This window comes from Penicillium alfredii (genome assembly GCF_028826965.1).
Source record: "Penicillium alfredii strain IBT 34128 chromosome Unknown utg000011l_segment0_segment0, whole genome shotgun sequence".
Classification (NCBI taxonomy): Eukaryota; Fungi; Ascomycota; class Eurotiomycetes; order Eurotiales; family Aspergillaceae; genus Penicillium; species Penicillium alfredii.
The window spans coordinates 2,686,804-2,709,912 of NW_026622708.1; the positions used below are offsets into that span (position 1 = coordinate 2,686,804).

The 23,109-nt window shown below is 52.3% G+C and overlaps 10 protein-coding genes across 10 annotated transcripts; 4 read left to right on the forward strand and 6 right to left on the reverse strand.

Annotated features, from left to right (window-relative positions):
- Window positions 1-719: 719 nt before the first annotated feature.
- On the reverse strand, window positions 720-4,441 carry NUU61_009424 (uncharacterized protein; the record flags this gene model as incomplete). The annotated part of the gene is made up of 4 exons (XM_056659949.1): window positions 720-3,749; window positions 3,807-3,961; window positions 4,015-4,359; window positions 4,426-4,441. The coding sequence occupies 4 exons, from the start codon at window positions 4,439-4,441 to the stop codon at window positions 720-722; spliced, it is 3,546 nt and encodes a 1,181-aa protein (XP_056508242.1).
- Window positions 4,442-6,086: 1,645 nt separating this feature from the next.
- On the reverse strand, window positions 6,087-7,783 carry NUU61_009425 (C2H2-type zinc finger protein; the record flags this gene model as incomplete). The annotated part of the gene is made up of 2 exons (XM_056659950.1): window positions 6,087-7,642; window positions 7,702-7,783. The coding sequence occupies 2 exons, from the start codon at window positions 7,781-7,783 to the stop codon at window positions 6,087-6,089; spliced, it is 1,638 nt and encodes a 545-aa protein (XP_056508243.1).
- A 272-nt stretch (window positions 7,784-8,055) lies between these two features.
- Window positions 8,056-8,776, forward strand: NUU61_009426 (DNA-directed RNA polymerase core subunit RPO26; the record flags this gene model as incomplete). Its single annotated transcript, XM_056659951.1, has 4 exons — window positions 8,056-8,090; window positions 8,230-8,508; window positions 8,569-8,688; window positions 8,743-8,776. 4 exons carry the CDS (start codon window positions 8,056-8,058, stop codon window positions 8,774-8,776), a joined length of 468 nt encoding a protein of 155 aa, XP_056508244.1.
- Window positions 8,777-9,363: 587 nt separating this feature from the next.
- On the forward strand, window positions 9,364-10,735 carry NUU61_009427 (MCT family MFS transporter; the record flags this gene model as incomplete). The annotated part of the gene is made up of 2 exons (XM_056659952.1): window positions 9,364-9,542; window positions 9,607-10,735. The coding sequence occupies 2 exons, from the start codon at window positions 9,364-9,366 to the stop codon at window positions 10,733-10,735; spliced, it is 1,308 nt and encodes a 435-aa protein (XP_056508245.1).
- Window positions 10,736-11,216: 481 nt separating this feature from the next.
- Window positions 11,217-11,963, reverse strand: NUU61_009428 (peptide alpha-N-acetyltransferase complex B subunit NAT3; the record flags this gene model as incomplete). Its single annotated transcript, XM_056659953.1, has 3 exons — window positions 11,217-11,388; window positions 11,491-11,722; window positions 11,795-11,963. The coding sequence occupies 3 exons, from the start codon at window positions 11,961-11,963 to the stop codon at window positions 11,217-11,219; spliced, it is 573 nt and encodes a 190-aa protein (XP_056508246.1).
- A 448-nt stretch (window positions 11,964-12,411) lies between these two features.
- Window positions 12,412-13,768, forward strand: NUU61_009429 (uncharacterized protein; the record flags this gene model as incomplete). Its single annotated transcript, XM_056659954.1, has 2 exons — window positions 12,412-13,130; window positions 13,198-13,768. 2 exons carry the CDS (start codon window positions 12,412-12,414, stop codon window positions 13,766-13,768), a joined length of 1,290 nt encoding a protein of 429 aa, XP_056508247.1.
- Window positions 13,769-14,314: 546 nt separating this feature from the next.
- Window positions 14,315-15,658, reverse strand: NUU61_009430 (uncharacterized protein; the record flags this gene model as incomplete). Its single annotated transcript, XM_056659955.1, has 3 exons — window positions 14,315-15,000; window positions 15,101-15,462; window positions 15,633-15,658. 3 exons carry the CDS (start codon window positions 15,656-15,658, stop codon window positions 14,315-14,317), a joined length of 1,074 nt encoding a protein of 357 aa, XP_056508248.1.
- Window positions 15,659-16,220: 562 nt separating this feature from the next.
- On the reverse strand, window positions 16,221-17,713 carry NUU61_009431 (glycosyltransferase family 25 protein; the record flags this gene model as incomplete). Its single annotated transcript, XM_056659956.1, has 4 exons — window positions 16,221-16,977; window positions 17,052-17,122; window positions 17,185-17,328; window positions 17,387-17,713. 4 exons carry the CDS (start codon window positions 17,711-17,713, stop codon window positions 16,221-16,223), a joined length of 1,299 nt encoding a protein of 432 aa, XP_056508249.1.
- A 789-nt stretch (window positions 17,714-18,502) lies between these two features.
- On the reverse strand, window positions 18,503-19,768 carry NUU61_009432 (Drug/metabolite transporter; the record flags this gene model as incomplete). Its single annotated transcript, XM_056659957.1, has 4 exons — window positions 18,503-18,952; window positions 19,010-19,232; window positions 19,313-19,497; window positions 19,595-19,768. The coding sequence occupies 4 exons, from the start codon at window positions 19,766-19,768 to the stop codon at window positions 18,503-18,505; spliced, it is 1,032 nt and encodes a 343-aa protein (XP_056508250.1).
- A 1,251-nt stretch (window positions 19,769-21,019) lies between these two features.
- NUU61_009433 (uncharacterized protein) lies at window positions 21,020-23,077 on the forward strand (the record flags this gene model as incomplete). The annotated part of the gene is made up of 4 exons (XM_056659958.1): window positions 21,020-21,334; window positions 21,415-21,558; window positions 21,626-21,696; window positions 21,772-23,077. 4 exons carry the CDS (start codon window positions 21,020-21,022, stop codon window positions 23,075-23,077), a joined length of 1,836 nt encoding a protein of 611 aa, XP_056508251.1.
- Window positions 23,078-23,109: the final 32 nt, after the last annotated feature.

Genomic DNA, 23,109 nt, shown 5'->3' on the forward strand with positions numbered 1-23,109 from the left:
TCTAATGGCTATACTTATTCTTACTTGCTATGAAATGCCTCATTTAATCAATACTCGAGATAGTTCATTCCTTGGGGTTGATACATCCGTACCTACATTGCCTAGAGAACAGTGGTTTGTTCTGTCATTACTGGTGTTGACTTCTAGCTCATCTCTTACCTAGGTACATTGGAAACCGCGAAGAATCCCAGCTCACCCCCGTTTAAGTCTGATACATTCTACGGGACAGAAGAGTGGCACATAAAGAAAAGCATATAGACAGAGAGAATCGATCTACACGAAGTAAAATATGAGACAAAAACAACAAAAAGAAAGGGAGACATAAGCAAAAGACCCAGCAAGGAATGATAGGAATAGCAAGCAGCATGCAAGAGGAGAGAATCGAAGACCCCGTCGCGCCAACCCGATCTGCAACTCCATTGGATGCGCAATGCAAGAAAACCATGCAGAAGAGAAAGTAATAAATGCTAGGGGGCGGACTGGAAAAAGAAAAAGAAAGGCTGGTGTCAGTCGGGACATCTAGGTCTAAGGTGGTAGACATGCAGGAGTGGGCAATTTGGACAAGGGGAAAAAAATGAAAATGAAACCAAATTGGAATGGTAAGGATTGGGGGTATGGTTTAGTCGAAAGCTGGGAGGAATAGAAGATCGATGTCAAAGAAGGGAAAGGATAAAACTCCTATGGTATGGTAGGGCAGGGCAGGGCAATTCCAATGCCCTCTAGTAATGGGTAATGTTGGCATTGTTGTAGTAGCCACCAGGGTGTTGGGAATAGTGCTGGCTTTGCTGGTAGCTCGGAGGGTTGGGTGGCGCCTGAGCGAGCTGTCCATACCAGGATCGACGGCGCGGCTCATCGGGGCGGTTCATTTGATGGAGGGCATCCCAGGTGTGGCTGGCTCCGGGGATGCTGTACATGGGATCCTGAGACTGCGGAGGCGCATACATGGAACCGGCATATGGGGGCGCGAGTTGCTGCTGCTGCATCCGCTGCTGGCGCTGAGCGATTGCATGCTGAACCATCTGGTTGGACATTCCCTCCCTCATCTCGCGTCTTTCGCGTTCACGGGCATCGATGGCTGAAACAAGCCCACGGGGGTTCATTTGCGCCTCCGGCTTTCGGTTGTCGTTCGACGACATGTTGAAGAACGAGGACCCTGTCATACGGGCCACATGCTCCTGTTCACGGGCAGAGAGGTGAGTAGAAACGTCATTGTAACCCATCATGGCGTTGGTGCCGCGAGAAGAGGGTCGGTAGTTGGGATCCCGATGATTGGTCATCTGCGTGCCTGGTCGAACCTGCTGTGTCCAATCACCCGAGGCTGGTCGCTGCGGAGGTGGTGTGTGGTTCGAAGAGGTTCGGTGATGAACGTGCATCTGAGGACTGGGCGCAGCTCGTTGCTGCACAAACTGTTCCGGGGTGAGACCTCCAGGAGTGGTCGGGCGGCCAGCAGTCATTCCCGGCTGCCACAACATGCTCCGTCGGAACTCATCTTGGCTGGGAGACCGAGAATGGTCCCGGTCCATGGCGTGGAGGGGCACCGATAACTTCAGCCTCTCTGCCTCTGAGTCGTTCCGTGGGTTCACGGGCTTCCTCGAAGGCCCAGATGTATTGGGGCGCCCGGTGGTAGGCATGTAGGTCAATGTTGGACCGAAATCTACCGTGGGAATGTCGGGGTTCGATGTCGCCGGCTTATCCGTAGAATAGTGAGCATCCCCGATGACCACGTCCTGCTTCGAGGGCCCTTCTCCCACCGTTTTCATCACTCCCATTCTAGGTCTGGTAGTAGATTTGACGGATTTCTTGCTGTATATTGAGCCATGGGTGCTTGCATAATCAGGCGAGATGGTGGATGCATCATCATACACACTCTCATCCTCATTCCTGGTCGGTGAGACTGGTGATGGGAGATGAGGAGCGATTCGGTTCAGCACTTCTTCATCGAGGGTGTGACGAAGATCATCCATGCTGGGCTCTCCCCCAGGGGACACCGGTCCGTTGAAAAGATCCCTTTGAGGAAGCGGCTTGCGACGCACAGATCTAGAGGTGTCGATTTGGAGTTGCTGAGGTGACGGGGTGCCCGACGAGTTGGGAGTGTTCGGACGGTGCTTGGTGTTTTGGGGCGGCTGCACTGGGAGCGCCAGACCAACTGTCTCGTTCGAAGAGTATGCAGGTGGAGCATTGTGAGATGAGGAAGGATAATGGGCATCAGCGTTGCCAAAGTCCCTGTCGTGCGGATTGTGGTAGTTGTTGGGGTGAGACTGCTGGTCATGCCGTGCAACCGCAGCTCCGTTCATGCCCATCGTTCCCACTGCCGCAAGTTGGGAGAGAGTTCCATGAGACATCCGGTTATGTGCCAATCTCTGTTCTGCAGTCGGTTCCGGCCGGTTGGTGGGCTTTTCCCTGGGGCCGTGTGAGAAAGCCGGTGGGCTTGCAACGGGAGAGGGCGGAGTGCGTGGTGGCAGCCGATCCTCGTATAATCCCGTCTGTGCATCCTCATACGGGGCCCGGTCACTCTCGGAGCTACTGCGCTCCGCAATTGGCGCCACCGCAGCTTGTAGCTTCTCTCGCTGCGTCAAATCCTGAGCCGATGAGTGAGGAGAGCGGTCGAACATGGACTCTTGCCCATGCCGGTGACCCGATTGCAAGCCTGTAGTATCTGAAAGCCCGCGAGAGTGGTAGACTGCCTGTGCCTGGTCGTTTCTTGGGACTTCACGAACGATGGCCTCGGTAGACTGGTTGAATTCAGACTTGCCCGCGGGAGTGGGGAATTGGCGACGAGGAGGTGTACTAGTCGGGGTTTCACCGTTCCGAATTGAGATACTGGAACGGTAGCGTGGTCGACTACTATTGACACTGTTGGTTCGACTTCGACCGGCCGAAATGCGCCGCTGGGTTGCTTCCTTGAGCTGTCTCCTCCAGTCTGCCTCGGTCCATTCTTGACTGCCCGGAGTCTGGAGGAGGGCGGCAATGTCCAAAACATCCAGGTAGCCATAACGTCTTTGCTTCGGAAAAGCAAACATAATGCTCTTGATGTGGTTGGTATCGGCGACCAGGCGCGTGGGACGGCCGTAAAGGTTGAATGTATCGAAAGTTGGGAAGAGGAATCGGAGCATCGTCTCGAAGCCGGACACTGCAGGATGGACCTCGGGCATGACAAAAACATAACCCTCGGAGGAGGATTGCGGCTGGGTGTGGATGTGAATTCGTCCTTCCAGCTTGACCAGGGTTGATTGATCGATGAGAGCCTTGGACTGGGGATAAATCGCATAGGCCGAGTACACGTTGGTGACTGTGGCGATAGGCTGGGCCTTCTTGGTCTTCTTTGTCTCGTAGAATTTGATGTGTCCGGTCACCGGCATTGTCAAGCGATCATAGGCCGATTTTTTCATCGATTTCCGCGCCTTTTGGATCTCCTTCTCATCTGGTGGTGTAATCACAAACCAGCATCGCCTCCACGGAGTGCCCGCTCCGAAGCGCACTCGTGCCCAGTCTTCATGCTTAAACCGGGTGGGGACCAGGATGGACTGGATACCAGGAAGATGTTTTCCTTTTGCGGCAATAAGCGAGCCGGTATAGGCCTCGTACAAAGACGTATGTTCGTACATAGTAAGGCGAATTGCTGCGGTCCATTGCGCCAACGAATGGAACGAGTTGAAATGGAGTAAATATCGGTTTTTGCCCGCGGATGACAGACTCAGGACGTTCTTCAGTGGCGGCACCGCTCCATTTCGAATCGGCAAGGTTTCAATCTATCAGAGACCAACAGTGAGCAAATACGCAATGGCCCTGTGCCTGTATCAACTTACCATTTTGATAGACGCATCGGTCAGATTGATGAACGTCGGGGGAACCTCTTCGCCGCCTGCCGCGTCCAGCGCGGCAGCATCCCAGAGTGAGAGAACGGTCCCGACCAGTTGCGCATAGCATTCCAGCCATTGTCGATCTGCAGAAGGCCGCCCGTCTGTTTGTGTAATGAGCATATTGTATTTTCCATACCACGAGAGCAACACTCACGAGAATCCAAGTCGCTCAGTTTCAGAAAATACCCTTCGTGATACACCTTGTTCGTGTGGATATTGAGGAAGGAGAAGATCGGCGACAGCTCTGGCGGCGTATCCTCCTCCTGCTGCATCAGGGGCGGGTTGCGCGAGAAGACGGTCGACGCAGGTCGCGAACCGAAAGCATCACCTCGTGGACCGGAGCCACTCACGGGCGACAGCTCGGCCGGGGGCGATGGGGTTTCGGGGGACGGGGTCTGCCACCTCGGGGGAGTCTGGGCCGGGGTCACGGTCGACTTTTGGCTGTCCTTGACCGAATCATTATTTTTGGGACCTCCGAAGGTTGATATAAACGAGAGAACTAAAGGCAACGCAAGGGAGAGTCAATAACGTGGTGTCCGAAACATCCCGGTGTCGATCAACATACCACGCGAGCGACCCATGACGTCTGGATGGTGAGGTAGGACCGAGAGATCGACAGGGAAAAAAGAAGACCACTTCCAGGCTTCTGGTTTCTCCTGGGATATCCCTCTCAATTCGACCGTGAAACGTCGCAAATCCAGAGAAGTTGGAAAAGCGAGAGTAGAAGGGGCTTCACAGGGAAAACTCCAGACAATCGCACAGGGCAAAATCTCAACGGCAGATCAAATCAGTATCCAACGGGGTGATCCATGGAGAAAAAACCGGAATTCCCAGAGACAAGGACAAAAAAAAGAAAAAGAAAAAGAAAAGAAAACAAGGCAGCAGCCGGAAAGTCGGGGAAACCGGTGACCAAGCGCCAAGTGACGTTGTCTCGGATTTGCCAAGGGATTAAGGGAAGAGCGAGAGAGAGAGAGAGAGAGAGAGAGAGAGAGAGAGAAAGAGGTTGGAGAAAGATGTCAAAATGGTCAGACAGAAGCATGAGGCGACAAACCGGAGCATCCGTGGGTCTACACAGTCCAATACAGAAAAGACCATTTGAGACAACTCGCTGGCGTCATCCCGGGGATCGTCGGTGGAGAGGCAATCCCCAAATTTAGCAGGTGTCTTAGTTGATCAGGATCTGACTGGTATTTGGATATGATATAGAATAGAATATATAACATAGAATATAGAATAGAATATATAATATACCATCATAAATACCATCTCCAATGTCCCAAGTAAACGCTGGTTCCCGCCACTCTATGAAGAGAACTAATGAAATCGACGAGGCAAATGTGCCACCACATCGACCCAAGGAACAATATTTAAATCTTTGAATATTTAAAAATTTATTTCTTTATTCTTTTACTCTTATATCTTCAGGCCACGTACATTCAAGACCCACCTCGCCCAGTGCAAAACTTGGACGCGCACTCCATATTGGCCGAGAACCCCGTCTTTCACTTTCTGTCCACGTATGTGCTGGAAAATACTTATCATAATATGTAATTATAATTAAATATAATTAAGCATTATAATAACAGAATAAAATCAATTGAATAGAACCCACAAATGATTCTCGGAAATCCCCGGCACTGGACCACACTATCGACAACTCAGCCACAATATGGGCTTCCTTTGTAACCTAGGCAGCCATCTAGACAGCCCTGTAATCCCCTATTGCTGATGAGCTCGGCGTTCTCGTTCTCGCTCGTTCCGATCTCCTACTAAGATTTCCAGTCCGATCGCCGATCGATGCCCATTGTCTCTCTGACTCCGCAATACACCGCTCTCTCGTGGCGGTGGATCCTGTTCTTCCAGGATCGGGCTCACTTAGGGCTGTTTTGTCTCTATTCGGTTCCGTTTGGTTTATACCCAATTAACGGTGGCACATAAGACAATCCAGCAGATAACATGTCTCCAATCAAGTAAAAATCCTTGGCATGGATGCTCCTCAATGTTTCTGCCTGATTTTTATCAGATTGGACCTGTGGGGGATAGACGAGAGGTTCTATTCTATACCGAAGTATATCCGGGTACTGCTAACTACTATTTGAACATATTTTACAGCATTACATCAATCCTAGATGAGAGTCAAATCCAGAGTTCAAAGTTTGAATAGACACCAAGTACTCGGAATCATCGCTCAAAAACATACAGAACAATGGCAATAAACAGAAATGCCTACTCTTCCATCAAATGATATGCCAGAACAGGATCAATCATAGCCATCTCATCGTGGCTGGGAAAATCATGCATCATAAAATCAGAGTCCAGACCAGTCTGGTCAAGAACAAGAGACGAGTCGTGAGGCGGGGGGTTGCCCGCCAGCTGAGATGGTTCATGGAAAAAGGGCTGCACATCGTTGTCAAATTCCAGACCATAGATCCCTAGAGAGTTGCCCCCCGGCCCAGTGTCATCCGCCAGCAGGGCCCGCTGCATGAACAGACCCTGGACCTCGTCCTCAGAGCAGCCATGCTTGGTGCCCATGTGCATCCACAGGTCGTAGTCGCGATGGAAGCGATGCTCGCAGGAATCGTCGAAGCAACGGATGTGACGGCCCGTTTCCTCCGCATAGCCCTGGCCCGTCAGTGCCGCCAGAGTGGAGACCTGCTGGCCGGTACTGGAATCCTGGGTCAACCCTAGCCGCTGCCGCCGCTCTGCCTTGGCATTCTGGAAACCCAGGTGGGCGGTGCGCACATGCTCCTCGAGAGCGAGTTTGCTGCCGTACCGTTTCCCACACCCGATGCCGTCCCAGCCGGCGACCTTCTTCGAGGTGGACAGGTCGGTCTCGCCACAGGCAAACCGTTTCTCGCCCTCGTGCACCGTCCGGATATGGACGGTCAGGTTGCCCTTCTTGGTGAAGCGACGGTCGCAGCCGGCGGCGGTGCATGTGAACGTTTTTCTTTCTTCTAAGCTGACATCGCCGTGGGCCACCTCCAGATGGCGCCGAAGCTCGCGAGACGTCGAGCAGATAATGGGACAGTGGAGACATTTGGGAGGATGAACAGTCCGGATGTGAGATTGGAGGAGGGCATAGGAGGAAAAGATCACAGCGTCCTCGGTGAGGTTGGTATCGGATGGTTGGTCTTGCAGGTGTTGAGCACACTCGGCACAGCTAAAACGTCTCTCTGTGTGGACCCTGCTTTCATGGGCTCGAAGATGGCCCGCCGTGTCAAAAGCCATCGGGCATTTCTGGCCCGTAGTCGGGTCGACGTGGGGACACGCAAATGGTTTTTCTTGGAGATGCACGGTGGTGATGTGCTTTTGCAGGGTTGAATGCTTCCGGAAGGTCTCGTCGCAGGGCGGATACTCAGTACAGCGATACTTATCCCTTCCATCATGCGCAGCCAAATGTCGACGGAGTCTTGAGCCGGTCACAAAGCTCTTCTCACAGCCCGGGCGATCGCAGACGTAGTCCCGGACTCCGGTGTGGGCACTCTTGATGTGGTGGTGGAGATGGGATGCTCGTAAGAAAGTCTTGTCGCAGTCCTCAAATGTACATTGAAAAAGACGTTCATTGTTATGTGATCGAAGATGCTCTTGCAACCGGGCGGGGCGATTGAAGGCTTTCGTGCACCCGTCAAAGGGACATCGATGATTTTTGAGTTCGGAGGGATATCGGGCGGAGCTCGTTGAGAATGGCGTCGCGGGGGTTTCGTTGAGGTCATCACTAGCTACACTTGGTGTCCTTGATGCTGAGTACTCAACATCTGAGTGTGTCTCTTCGTAAATTGGATCTTGAGAACGATGGTCAGCCACTTGATCACACCGCAAGTGTCGGGCATTATCAGCTTACCTGAGTGGTCGAGTGTAGACTGTTTTCGGGCCCGTTTTGGGGTAAGGGGCCCTTCCAATGGAGTCTTCCGCTTAGGGACCATGGTTCAATGTCCCCTCAGGACAAAGCTGGAAGTGTGAGAAGGTCAACCTGATCGTCGCTGACGTTCACAAAAAAATATTCTGCCGCCACAACAGGCGGTGAGTCCCGGAACGGACTAGCGCAAGGAAGTTTTCCCGCCTTTTTTTGCGCGGCGATCGACTCCCGAGTGGCTTCTGTGCTTCCAGCGCTGTCTCATTCTCTCTTTTTCTCTCTGAGAAACGTTCGCTTTCGTCGTTTATTGCGAAGTGTCACTCCTTCTGACTTCCCGTCACTATGTCTGACTACGGCGAGCACGACGCTGAGGAAACGTAAGAGAGAGCTCCCCTCCCCTCCATCTGCAATTGGCCAGGTAGAGGGCGCAAGGCAGTCCTGGTGGATCTATCCATCCTCGGAACATGTTCGCATCGAAAGATACAAGCAGAGATTCTGACTCAATTCCATGCGCAGCTACGACTACGAGCCTGGCGACGATGTGCTGGAGGATCCCGAGCCGGAGGACTTCGCCGACCAGGAAGGTCTTGAGGGCGACGAGGGAGCCGACTCCTATCAGCCTGCAGTCAATGGCGAGAATGTCGTTGTTTCGGGTGACCCCAATGCGGGCTACTCGGGCAAGGTGATGGAGCAGACGCGCGAGAAGAAGGTGCCCAATGACCAGCGCACGACCACCCCGTACCTGACCAAGTACGAGCGCGCCCGTGTCCTGGGTACTCGGGCTCTGCAAATCAGGTATGTACCATATGGGGAATTGATTCTCAGATGGTGGTCGCTGACTGTTGTCCAATCTAGTATGAATGCTCCCGTGCTCGTGGATCTCGAGGGTGAAACCGATCCCCTGCAGATTGCCATGAAGGAATTGAACCAGAAGAAGATTCCTCTGATTGTGAGGCGGTACTTGCCAGATGGATGGTAAGGAAGCTCCATCGAACATCAACCAGAAGATCTGGCTAACCCTAGCTCTAGGTACGAGGATTGGACATGCGAGGAGCTTCTCTAGTCTCTTCCCTTTTTCATTTTTGCTGGGGCTTTGATATTATACCTCTGAGTGGGTTCAGCATAGCGTTTGGAGTTTGGGAAGTACAGAAAGCCGTCGCTCAAAACCAAGAGGCTTAAATGTACATGAATCTAGAAAGACCAAAAAAAAAGTGATACTGTCGATCCCTGATGTCCACCTGTGTATGCTCGAGATGGATACAGACTAAATAGAAAAGATGCTATTGATATACCATATATATTCCAGTATGTAAAACAACAGGGATGTTTGGCCCTACTGCAGGATCCTCGTATCAAATGGCCGGGTGAGTCATCCCAATCTCTGTAACTCAATCTTGGCTCTGGATAACCGGCACACTCAGTGTGCTCTTTATCGATCAAGTGGGCCTTGGTCTCGGTCTCTTCCGCCCTTTCAGCAGCTTAGCCCTCCGCCCCGCTTGTCGGTTTATAATCCACCTTGGGATTTTTTTTTCTATTCGGGTCTCTGACTGTAAGCACCACTTTCCCCTCTCTTGCGCATTGTTCACGCTGTGCTCCTGTCCTTGAAGAAGAGGGCATCAACACAGTCCGAGACAAGCGCAGAATCACGAAATGGGGTCCACTAATCTGGATGTAGAGCAAAAGGTCCTCGCCGACACTCCGGCTCAAGACCACAATGCATCGGCCAATGCGTCAGAAGTTCCCGAGAAGGAGTCCGAGATCACCTTCGATACGGGTGTCATGAGTTGGCTGCAGGTCCTGGGCTCGTTCTTCCTCTTCTTCAATTCCTGGTATGTGGTTCTAGCTGCGATGAAATGTCGAACCGCTATTTGGCTGACTGATCGAATCGAACAGGGGCATTATCAACACCTGGGGTGCCTACCAGACCTACTATGAGCAATATCTACTCGCCGGGACGCCGTCATCGTCCATCGCCTGGATCGGATCGCTGCAGTCCTTCCTCCTGATGATGATTGGAGTCGTGACGGGCCCGTTGTTCGACGCGGGCTATTTCCGGGTGCTGATCTGCTTTGCGGCAGTCATGCTACCATTTGGCTTGATGATGACCAGTCTCTCCACCAAATACTGGCATCTGATTCTCTCACAGGGGATCTGTGTCGGTCTGGCCGCTGGGTGTCTCTTTGTGCCTTCGGTCGCCATCCTGCCGCAGTACTTCCGTCGCAAAAGAGGTCTGGCAAATGGCTTGGCCGCGAGCGGCAGCAGCGTCGGTGGCGTGGTGTACCCCATCATGTTCGATCAGCTGCAGAAGAAGGTCGGCTTCCCATGGGCCACCCGCGCACTCGGCTTCCTTTGTCTGGGATCCATCTGCATATCCCTGAGCGTGATGCGAGTGCGGTTCCAGCCAAAAGAGAAACGGAAGCTCTACCAACTGTCTGCGTTCAAGGAACCGGCCTATTGCATCTTTGCCGTGGCCATGTTTCTGGGCTTCCTGGGCTTCTACAACTTCCTCTTCTACGTGCAGTCCTACGCAATTGAGACGGGCATTGTCAACGCGAACTTGGGATTCTATCTGCTGGCCATGCTTAACGCCGCCTCGACCTTTGGCCGAATCGCCCCCAACTTCATCGCCGACCACACTGGCCCTTTGAACATGCTCACCCCAGCCGTGACCATCACCGCAGTCTTGGCCTTTGTCTGGATCCGCGTCCATACTGTGCCTGGTATCATTATCCTGGCTGTTTTTTATGGCTTTTTCTCCGGCGGGTTTGTGTCCCTGCCGCCGGTAGTCATGGCAAGTATGACCCCAGACGTGCGCGACCTGGGCACGCGATTGGGAATGATTTTTGCTACGACTTCGATCGGCCTGTTGATCGGCACTCCGATTGGGGGTGCCATTTTGAGCGACACGCACGGGTATCTCGGTCTGCAGCTATTTACTGCTTGTTGTCTGATCGCGTCTGCGTGTCTCATGGCCCTTGTGAGGTTTGTCCGCTCGGGGCCAAAACTGCTTTCCAAGACTTGAGTTATCGCCATCCTTGAGCCAAATTCTGGTTAATCACTCCATGGCATCCATGGATATAATGACGAGCGTCATCTTCATACTCGATTCTTGGGAACTATGCGACTGCACCTGGTCACCATCAGGTCTCATATCGCTCGTTCTACTCGCTGTATTTCACTCTTGACTCGCTTTCAACCCATTTCCTCGTCGATGATGATTCCCAGGTCTATGAAAACGCCTTGCATCCTTACATCAAATCAACACAAGCAACGCATATTTGCATAATAGAGCAGGTTGAGCTGGGTTTAATATATGGACGTATATGAACAGAATGAAATATGAAAGATATGCAATGCATCAATTAATTCTTTTAGTCTAATGAAGCTTCATTCAGTAGATGATTGCATATAAGCATGTAACTGTCTCGAGTCCCACGCCAAGGCCGTCCTCAAAGCTGGGGTGTTTCGTATATTCATCAAATGGTCGGTGGACAAGCATAGTGCTATGAGACATCTTCCGGGCTCACGAGGAAATCCTCGCCCTTCTCTCGCACATGCTCGCGCTTGCGATCCCGACTGCATGGTTTACGCATGTCGAATGCGTCTTCGCCCGAGTCCGACATGCCCGTGGGATCATCACTATAATAATTGACCACCCGCCGGAAGACAGAATACCTAGCAAGTGCGGTCAGCCATCGAAACCCAACAACTCTCTCTCTCTTTTTTTTTTTTTTTTGTTTTTTCTCAGTTCGAGAGACTCTCGCGCGCTCCACTTACCCCATGCCATTATACATATCCACCGCCACCTTGTTCCCTGCCCGCACATATAGATCCACAAACCAGGCATTGTTTATATCGGATCCCCGCTCCAGCTGCTCCGTCAGCTGGCGCGCATACCCAAGTCGGCGCCAGGCCGGCGCGACGGTCAACACGGTGATGTGACCATGCCACGGCGTGTAGTGTTCCGACTGTCGCAAGGACGGATGCTGTTCTTCGAGTTTGCCCATGACTACACGGCGTCAGCGAATGAGATCCCGGAATCCATTGCAATATCGTCTGATACAGCGAGGTCAAGCCATACTGTAGCCCACGGTGCCGGCGTCGCGGTCCTTCACCGTGCTGAAGAGTGACGGCCACCGCATGAGATAGTTGAGGTAGAAACCCAAGTCATAGTTCTCGGTCAGGGGGTCGAGATTGGTGAGATTGAGGGACAGCAAGTCCAATGGCGACATGCGATGAATGGAACTCATAGTGTCTGTCTGTCCTGATGTCCTGAGAGAAGCTGGGATGCTTTCTGAAGAATGTGGGGTTTGGCGTCTGGAGCTTTTTCTGCCGGGCGGCCGTTGGCTGCGTTCTTCGCTCTCCGTCCTTAGCGTCGGGGCGATGCAAGTCACATCTTTGATGTGAGAGTCAATTTGTTCCTTTGTTTCTTGTTGGATTTGTTTTTCTTTGTTTTTCTTATTCTTTTTTCGGTTCTTGGGATTGCTACATGCGGACAATGTCGTGACCTTGACTCAGTTTGGGAATATATCCATACCTCGTGGGATCCGCCTCCCCCTCCTACACTGTTGTCTGCCGCACAATTGCTGGATTGTCTCTGAGTTGTTGGCTTCCTTGTTCCTGTTGCCATCACTACACATTATTCGAGGGCAATTAATCCCAAACTAGGAGGAATCACCGTCTTCCTCCACTCCATCTATGCCGCCCCTCACTCCGGCTCCCCTGAACATCTCTCACCGCCACCTCTCCGCCATGGACGACTCTCTTATCTCCCCTGGAACGTCTGGGGTAAACGGATTTGCACCTCAAAGCCCGCGGTCACCTCAAACGCCCCGGCTCTCCGCGCCTCCATCCCCTGTCACCCCCCGCCAGAATGCCTCCGCCATGAACGGACCTCACCGCGAATCCGGGGATTTCTCCGCCGCTGCAGAGACCGGTGGAGGGGGGTTAGGAAACCTGGCCGACGAGCTTGCTGATGCATGGGAGCAGGAAGAAGACGGGTATGGGTACGCATCGGGCCAGGAAAACGGGCGAGCCGGGTCCCAGCAGCTGGAGCAAAGCGACGGGGAAGATGCATATCTGCAGTCTGTCCGTGAGATGCGCACCCAATCCCCGTTTGCAGACCTCTCGCCTGAGCGTGGGGCTGCTCATTCATCCAGAAACAAGCTTCGATCGGCCCATCTGCGACACCGGCGACAAGAGTCCCACTATGACGGCTCGGACTACGGGAATGATTCGGATCTCGACGAGGCGGCCGACATCCCGCCAGCGCTGGAGAGCCAGATGGCCGAGATCGAGAGCCTCGCGCGGCGGGGTATGGAGAACAACGGGAGTGACAGCGACCATGTCATCCAACGAGCGGTGGAGGCACTCCGCGATCTGGGTGGACAAAGTGGGATTGAGAACAGTGCCATGAGGTAAGTAAATGGGTTTGAGGGACAAGAGGAAGTCTTCTATGGAAAGGTCTAATTGTTCGGGTGCTAGGCTCATCACTGCTCATTCCTCCATCACCTCGCACCTCACACACCAAACCCGCACGCTCCAATCCCTCATCCACCCGCTCCTATTCTCACCATTCCCTCTTCTCTCCGAAGATGCCATTGACGAACTCATGCCCCTCATCGATGAGGGCCTCCTGCCGAACCTCCCTTATCCATTTCCAGAACAACAACAGCGTCACGGCTCTCGCCCCACGACCCCATCCCAATCGTCCGCTCTCAGCCCGCTCGTTTCCCTACAAGCCCTCATCTCCCAGACCACCGACATCACCCACTCCCTCCGCAGTCTCAGCGACACCCTTTACGAATCCCGGCAGCTGACCTCGACGGCATCGCGGCGACTCCGGTCCGCCCGCGACCTCGTCACCGATCTCCGGCGCGAGGAAGAAAGCCGCGAAGAAGGCTCGCGGTGGATCGAGCGTGGTGAGTGGGACCGTCGGCTGCAAGACCGCGAGGCCGGCAAAGTCTGCGGGGATGTGGTTAGTGGCTTCGAGGCCGTCTGCGGCGAGTGGCGCGAGAAGCTATTTGGAGCTGGTGCCGAAGTGGCAGCCGCTTAGCTTGGCCGGATATGATTGACATTTCTTTCTTTCTGTCTTTTTTTTTTTCCTTTTCCCCACGTTTTAAGACTAGACTGTTGTTTTCTTGGTCAGATATCCACCTACTATATGCCCTTTCCTCTTTTTTTTCCTTTGTGTTTTTGCTACGGCCCGACTGTTTATATCGAGATTGGAGCTTGATGTGCATATAAGCTCACCCCTTTTTGATACCACCCGACTCGTTGTGCTTTGATTATGTTAAGACTTGGTTCTTGACGATATTCCGGATGTCCATGTTCAACCGGTGAATTCCACTTGTACATTACTTAGTAGGGTTGAGATCAATCAGTTTATCGAACCTTGGAAACACCAAGATACTACGTAAATATCACAGATATCCATAAATATACCCATGGATGTGGAACTCAAGTGTAGGGTCATTGGACTATTCGGAGATACATTGCAAAGACCCTAGGGCTCATGAATACCGCTAATAGAACAAGGAAATGCATAACAAGCAGTCCAAACCGAAGTAAACGAGAAGAAAAAAGAAAGAAAGAAAGAAAATCACGAATACGGCGTCTCAGAATAAGTCTTGGGCTGGGAGTGAAGCTCATCAACAACAATATCATTGAACTCACCATGGAACTGCTTATGCACACGCTCCATGAAATACTGCATGACCGAATGCTGCACGGCGGTGCCCACCCCATCCTTCCACGTGGTAAAGTGCTGCACAAAATCACCGGTGCATTCGCCATCGCCCTCTTTCTGGCCGGGGTACCCCATGGCCTCGGTGCAGGGGATGGTAACGATCTCCGAGCCGTTGTAGTCATGGCGGATAAAGTCAATGAAGGCCGACTGCTCCTTGAGGCCATCTTCCTTGTACTTGGAGCATTCCGGGTACCGCGTCTCGTCCGGGCATGTAATCCACCGCTCGAAGAGGTCGCGCGTGCTGGGTGCCTGCTGCGTGATGCAGAACCCGGTGTTCATGCCGCGGTTTCCGTACACGTCTTCCCAGCCGCCGGATACGTCGTCTGGCAGCGCGATCACCGTCTCGTCGGTCATGCCCCAGTGGTTCATCAGCCATTCGACGGGGACGTGTGGGTAGGACCAGAGGGCGTCGGCGTCGATGAAGACGACGACTTTGTAGTCGCGAAGGGCCTTGTCCATGGCGATGACTTTCGCCCATTGCGCTTTCAGGTCGCCCTCGATCAGCTGCATCAGCTTATAATCGTACCCGTGGATGCGGGCTGTAATCAAACTCAAAACATTAGTATCATCTCAATCTGACACGTCCTATCATCCCCAACATAGACTTCTGAGAGAGAGAGGGAGAGATCAATAACCTACCGTACATATAGTGATCAAGCCGGCCCATCGTGTCATACGGAACCTCTTCGATATCAGGGAGGTGGCGGTTGAGGACCTTGCCGGCGTCGTCCAGTGGCCGAGTCTCCACATCCATGATAAGGATGTCTTTCCCGAGCGGCTTCGTGATTCTCGGCTTCTTTTTCAGCGGGAATTTCTTGCCCGACCGACTAATAAACTGCTTCGCGGTGATCGGCAGCAGAAATGGCTGGAAGAGACTGTTGATGACCGAGGTCTGCTTGTCGGCCGGCGGGTCAGCCGGCGAAGGCGGCGGGGGAGGAGGCGCTGGGGGAGCGCATGAGGGCGCGGAGGGAGGGAGAGGGCAATTGGATGAAGTTGCATAGCTGGTGGAGGTTTGCGTTAGTTACCTTCATATTCGACCGAGAGAGAGAGAGCATACTCCGTAAGGGGTTTTATCGAGGGTGTCTGGCCGGGGATTCCAAGGAGCAAAAACGCCAGTAGAAAAAGTACTGCAGTCGCAAGAATCCATCCGCGTCTCATTGACGCCAAGGACCCTATGTAGCCTTGGATTAGACCCATCTCGGGCTTTGTCCTTGATGCAGGATGGGATCGGACGAAGAAGAAAAAGGAAAAGAAAAGAGTCAAGATATTATCATGATCCAGGAGAGCGAGGCTTGAGAAAGGTGTCCAAAAACACCAGGGCTGAGAAGCCCATGAATAATATCTGAACTAAGTCAAGGATTGAGCGGATGGGGGCTACAGTGTACATACAGTATACAGTAAACAGTATACAGTATACAGTATTCATACAAAATACACTTGGCCCCCATGAGTATACGTATAAGAGCGTAATATTGCAATTGGGCAATTTGGGGGCCGTTCGTCTATGTGCCAGAATCCCCGGCCGATCTTTACTGCAAAGAACATAGTGCAAGATATACTCAAGCTCATATTTATAGCAAGAAAAACTACGAATCCTCGTAAGACACTAAGATGTACTGGATCTACAACGGCCCCAACCCTAATGGATAGATATCTCCCGAGTCCAGCTCGCTGAGCGTCAAATGCCCCCCTCCCCCCTAGAAGAGCACATACATATAGGAAAAAGAATAAAAAAAAAAACCGGATTTCATGCTGCATCTCACGGAAAGTCATCCTCGGTCCGATCCTCTTCAGGCAGCTCATCCACCGTGACAATCTCTCCTGAGGGCGGCTCGTAATCTAAGGGGATTTCCTGGGGGTTCATCTCGGGCCACTGCGCTAGAGCGGTAGTACTGCCGTTGATTAGGCGTCCGGCGTTAATCATGGTGCTGTACGCGACGGCCGAGGTGGCCGGGTGCCACGCAGGATCGCCGTCACGAAGTTCAGAATCGCGCATCCCGGAGCCTGCGCGCCAGAAGCTGCTGAAGATGGTCGGGTAGGCGCCCAGACACCGGAAGGGGACATCGAGCTTGCCGGCGCACAGCCGGGCGAGGGCGATGTCGATGGTATTGGTGGTGGTTCCCATAGAGATATAAGTCAGGATTTTGCGCGCTCCTTGATAACTCAAGGCGTAGGAAGGAGTGCAGTCCCCAACGGCGCCGTCGAACACGAACCGTGCGCCCTCGTACTCGGGCTCCTCCGAGATTTTCGGCCACCAAATATCCTTGCGGTGTTCGACGGGCCGCACTGTCGTCTCATTATACGTGACGTAGAATGTGGGCTTGATGGTTCTCATGGCGCACCCGCCTGTCCACAATAGATCCCAGTCGTCCCCGTACGGAGACCTTGTTTCCTCTGCCGACCCTTGCAAAGCGCGCGCCCCCGTGGCGAAGTGTCGAGAAAGTCCTCGAAAATGGGCCTCCCAGTCGACATCATCTTCCACGATCATCGCCGAAGAACGTTTCTCCTGGACGATCCTAAAGATTAACGGTGGGCGGATTAGTGTTTTTGGATCCTAGAGTTCATGGAAGCGCTGGGGTCGAAATCATACCTTTGAATAGCATTCATATGAGCACGCCAACATCCAATCTCATTCTCATTTCGAATATTTGTGTCCCATCCCTAAGTCTCAAGATCAGTATCGTCGCACCGCTGAGCAGAAGAAGAAGAAAACAAAGGCGTACCTCAGGGTATCCTTTCTCGGGAATATCTGCCGCGCGAACGCCTTCCATCCATTCCAGATCCAGACCCGCAATCGATGCGCCGACCGTCACAGCATCCCTCTTGTCCATTCGGTTACTGAAGCCAATGGCGAAAATCCGCTCAAACTTCACAAAACATATCAGTCAACTTTTTCCCTCGCCCCGTACGGAATGTAATCCTTACCCCGAGAGTGGAATTTCCAATGTCGTGCAGGGGATCCTTTGCTTTCACCCCCGGGCTTGCGGGGTTGGGGTTTGAATGCGTATCTTTCGACGAGCCGGCAGCGCTTGTTTTGGAGTCTTTCGATGGGGTCGACGAAGTCGAAGGGACCGAAGCGTGATGATCTGCTGGCGCTGACGGACTCGACGGGCCTGGTTTGTTCTTTGTGACCCAGACGGGCGTCGCATCGTCAGAATCCTGCCAGAGCAAGACCACAAGGAGAATCAGAATGCTCGCAGTAACCGCCACGAAAACCTTTACCCGGCGGGGGGCATCTGCGAGGGGAACCATTGTTGCGTAGCCCGTTGAACAATGGCCTAGGCGAGGGAAAGGGGATGAGGGAACGGAGGATGGAGACAAGAGAGAGACAGAGAGGGAGAAAGAAGGGAAGAAAGTAGAACGTTAGGAATCTAGATACTGTACACAAATAGGGTGTATTGTACACACGTCTACAGTATGGATTCAGAGGTGAACGGTTAGTTATGTATTATCCATTATTACTGCAAGCAGCGCACTAGACCTCAGAATGGTAATAAACTCGCAGCACAGAGGGGTCGGGGCGGAACAACATGAGTCGCGTGCTTGTATTGTAAGGGCTGAATACATATGTACATAGCCTCGTACGTTCAGTGGCACAATCCACAGAAAATGGGGCCAAAAACCGCGAAAGCAACCGATCGCCACAAGACTCTCCTAGCGGGTTACAGCCAGGGGGCCCTAAGTTTGACCTACTTCTTGGGGCTCGGTCTTATTCGAAATGAAAGACTGTACTTGGATATAGGTACAAGATATACAGCAGTCTTGTACAGTACAATTCCTTTAACTTGAGAGACGTATGGAGAGAAATATATCTATCTATATGAAAAGAACACTAGAAAATATGCAAGCGCGTATATTATCATAACATCAACACTAATAACAGACATCACTACTGTATGTACATAGGATATGCGACGAGACTGCTGTACAGTATGCAAGGACATTTGGACAAAACGGGCATCGCGTGCAAGCGAGCCCTAAAGACTGCAGCCCCGAAAAGTAGGGGAGAGGGCGGCTATGTATATACCAGGTAGTCTACAATCAAGTAGACGGGGATGCTTTCCTGGACAGCAACTCTGTCTTGGTGTATAGGGCAACCCCCATGGCAACGAGCAGAGTCCCAGTTGCATTCGACACCCCCAAGGGAAACCCTCGAAAGACAAAATTCGCGGCAACTAAGCCGAGTGTCTGTCGGATGTTCCCGCAGACAGCAAGGGTCAGGGCCCCTGTGGCCCGATTGGCATGGAAGGAGGATAGATGAAACAACAAGGCGATCAGCCCACTGCCAAGGAGAAGCCCGCACGTGGCCATGACAGCATGTGGCGATTGATCAACTGCGCGGGGCCATAGTACATCGATCAGGACCCGGGGCTCCTTGTTCACTACTGCCAGCAGAACAGACTGCACGGCAGCGTAAGGTGACACGCGGTGGATCAGCTCCAGGGGAGCCAGTGCCAGGGGCCCAGTCAAGAGTCGATTGGTTGCGATCATCTGGTCAGAGATTAGTTTGTTTCTCTAGAAGAGAACCAATGGATCGTAGAAACATACTGTCACTACTCCGAGACCCATGTTGAAAAGAGAGATGAAAATCCCGAGTCCCGAGGTTTGGTACTCTTTGTTGATCACCAGGATAGTGCCCATGATGAGGGCTAGCAGCGACAGCCACGTGGCTATGGAGTACTTGCGTGAGTACCGCACCCGATAGGCGAGAACCATGACCAACGGCGCAGTGCTGCAGATGGTCTGATAGAACGCCCGGGTGGTAAAAGGCCTATGGGAAATTGTTAGAGCCTCTAGTCAAGAACAGACAGACAAATAGAAAGAAAGAAGAGAGCATGGAAAAAAACATACAACACCCGCACCGAGAGAAAGGACATGGCACTACTCGCGCTGAACAGCATCGAGTACATGCCGACAGCGACGTGACCCCATAGCGAAAGTCTCGAGAGCCGCAGATAGCCTCCTTCCTGGAGAAGAGTCGTTACACAAAAGATAACCAGTGCATGGATGCCGGTGAAAGTCCACGGGCCGTGCAACTAGATCGACGGTATAAGCAAAGTTCAACAGACACGTAAAAGAAAAACCTTGGAACGATGATCGTCCACGGGTAAGGCTCTATGGGCAGATCCTCACCGATTCCACAATTCGCCGGTGATAGAAGATGGAGAGTAGGCCAGATAAGGCGTAGAGACCCAGCCATCTACACTTCACGGTGACCGACGTCTCGTACTCCCGCTCAACATGATTCGTTTCATGCCTGGGGTTGGCCTCAAGATCTTTGTCGGACCGGTCGCGTGAGAGCCCCATTGTGGCCCGCTTTTCAGCCGGCAGAAGGGATGGGAAACTCTAGCTCTAGGAGAGGAAATAATAATCGCTACTCCGTACAAGATGCAAGATATTTTTTTTTTCTTTTCTTTTTTTTTTTAAGTGTGAAATTTCCCATGAATTTTTTTCCCCCTCGGGTACGAAGACCTGAACGGGGGAATATTCCTCCGAGTCTCAGCCTCAGGTGATCCATTGCAATCTTCCTCATGATTCAGGCAACACGAAAGTTGAACCCCATGGAATAAGGCCGCTTGGGGGCCTAAAATACCTTCAGGCGCTCCTTCACGTTTCGCTATGACCGCCTCCACACCTAGCACATTTGTACATTTCAGTTGGGGAGCACTGCCCCCTATTTTTCTTGGTTATAATTAGTATACATTATGCATAAGCAGCGGTAAATGGACAGGACAAGATAGAGGATCAAACAAGTGGAGTTTGGGGCCAAAAAAAAATAGGGTTTTGATGGACCCAGGGTTTTATACACTTCAGGGCAGTACCGTACAAGGGTTGACTCAGGGGCCAATACAACGTTTCCTAGATAAAGGCTAAAATTGGGATCTCTTGCGTCTACATTGCAATATTTTGTGATCATTATATATAATTTAGTATATTCTATTCTATTCTATTCTAAATATATAATATATAATATCTTCCTATCTGAGGACACATGCATGATCGGCTCGGAGTACATGTACAGTAATATTCGGAAATAAGCAGCTAGAATGACTCGATAGCGTGGTGCTTATGACCGAGCCGCGCCCCAATTCTTATTTGCTGCGAGGGGCCCTCGTGCACCGCTAAGGCTCTTTGCATTCTACACGATCACGGCTTTCCAATGTTACTATAATTATATATTATATATTATACAAGTAATATAATTATACCACTCGGAGCAGAAGTATTGAACTTGCAGACTAAGCCCTAATGATTCGAAAGGAACACATTTCCCGAGTTCCCGTTGAATCATAATAATAGTTCTCTTATTTAGGGGGCAAGGCTGTACTAAGCCCCTAAAATCATCATGAGTAGCGGCCCCCACCAAAAAGAAAAGAAAAAAAGAAAAAAGCCTTGGACCCTCGGAGTGCATGTCCGCATCTCACTTCCCCCATTTCGGCCCCAATGCGTTTCCTTCTTTATTAGACCCTCCTCCCATCCGCATAAGGCTCTCTTTCGCGGCTTGGACATTTTAACTTCTTCATCATTCAGGTCGGAACCCACCCCCCGGGCATCAACATGTTCCGAAAAACCCGGCCCGTGCAAACGGTCGCCACGGTGTTCGTGGTGATCCTGATCTACATGGCTGCGATCACATTATGGCAAAATGGCGACCCCAAATCGATGCTGGAAGACCGGCTACATGCCGTATCCTCGGGGTCGACGAATCCCCCGCCGGTGGATGTCAAGGTCATACCGGAATCGCCGCCCGCGCCAGTTGTGCCGGCATCGAATGCCTCGAATGCCTCGAACGCCTCGAACGCATCGGCGCCCGCCCAGAATAAACCTAAGCGGCGCGATCCCATCGAGGATATCGCGAACTCGACTCTCGGGGTATGTGTTGCATTCCTCCCCCCTCTTCCATCACTCATGCTGTGTGATGCGGGATGTCATTCTAACCTGTCGCGGTGCAGTTTGAGAAGATTTATGCAATGGGGTTCAGTGATCGATCCGACAAGCGCGATGCCCTGTCCCTTGGCGCGGCGATGACGAACATGGAATTGACTTGGATCGAGGGTGTCAAGGCCAAAGACATCCCGGACAAAGCATACCCCGCAGTATGTCGATTCCCTACAAAACTCCTTATGACTCATCTGGGAGAGATCTCGTCTAACTATCTATTAGACCTGGGACCGGAACCGAGAAGTGCCCGATGAGGTTGGCTGCTGGCGAGCTCATATGGATGCGGCCCAAGAGTATGCCCCCCCCCCCCCCCCCTTTCTCCTATTTCTAGAAAAAAAGGGGCCATAGGCTAATATTTGTCTTTTTAGTATGGTTCTAAACAACGTCAGCTCGGCGCTGTTCCTTGAAGACGACGCCGACTGGGACGTGACCCTACGAACGCAACTGAAGGAATTCGCGCGCGGAGCGCGTGAGTTCCTCAAGACGCCGCATCCGGAAACCCCTTACGGCGACAACTGGGACCTGCTCTGGTTTGGATTCTGTGCGATAGAAGCAATGGACAAGGAGCACGCGTACCGCATCCCGTTCGACCCGACGGTGCGACCGATCAACCACCGGTACGAGTTCCATTACCCTCGATTCGTGGACCGACCCGAGCACCAGCGGTCACGGTTTGTGCTGGACGGCACGGCCAACATTTGCACGCACGGCTACGGCATTTCCAACCAAGGCGCGCGCAAGTTGCTGGCCACCACGTCGCTGGAACCCAACAACGACGCCATCGACTTTGCGCTCGCGAGTCTGTGCCGCCAGGACGAATCCAAGGATATGCCCTTCCACTGCATCTCCCCTTACCCGCCCCTGCTCACCCACTGGCGTAAGGCCGGGATGAGTGCCTCTGATTCGGATGTGCGAGATTCCGGCAACCATTGGCATGAAGCCCACTCCGTCTCCGCGACCTTCAGTACCATGCTCAACATCCACCGCTTCCTCAAGGGTGAGAAAACCGCTCTTGCGCAATGGCCCGATTTCAAACCAAGTGAACTTGACCCGAGCACATTTAAGCTTCCTCGCGGCCGAATGATCAATGTCAACCACGATGATGGCCCAGAGAACAACTTGGAAGGCCAACCAGATGCGGAGGAACTCGCCAAAATAGCAAAGGAAAAAGAAGAAGAAGAAAGGCAAAAGGAAGCGGAAGAACAAGGTGGAGATCAAGGAGGAGGTCAAGGAAAGGGGGAGACACAAGACAAGCAAAAAGAAAAAGGACAAGAAGATGAGGAGGATGAGGAGGAAACACCAGAAGATGAAGAAGATGAAGAAGATCAAGAAGAAGAACAAGACCAGAAATCAGGATCTGGGAACGGACAAAACACCAAAGAGTCTGGGCAGAAGACAAACAAAACCGACAAGACGAACGAGGCCGACACAAAGAATAAAGACTCAACGAGCAAGGCAGACAAGAACAAGGACAAGACGAACGAGGCGGACACGACAAACCAAGACTCCACAGGCAAGACCAACAAGAACAAGGACAAGAACAAGGAGAACAGCAAGAACGTGGCCCAGGCAGACGAAATGAGCGACGCCGATGTAATGGGCATTCCCGATTCGGCGAACTCGAGAGAGCGTGCTGGTGCCGGGCCAAGCGATACCGAGGAGCTGCGTACATAGTCTTTTTTTTGTTGTTCGATCCAGCGCCTATA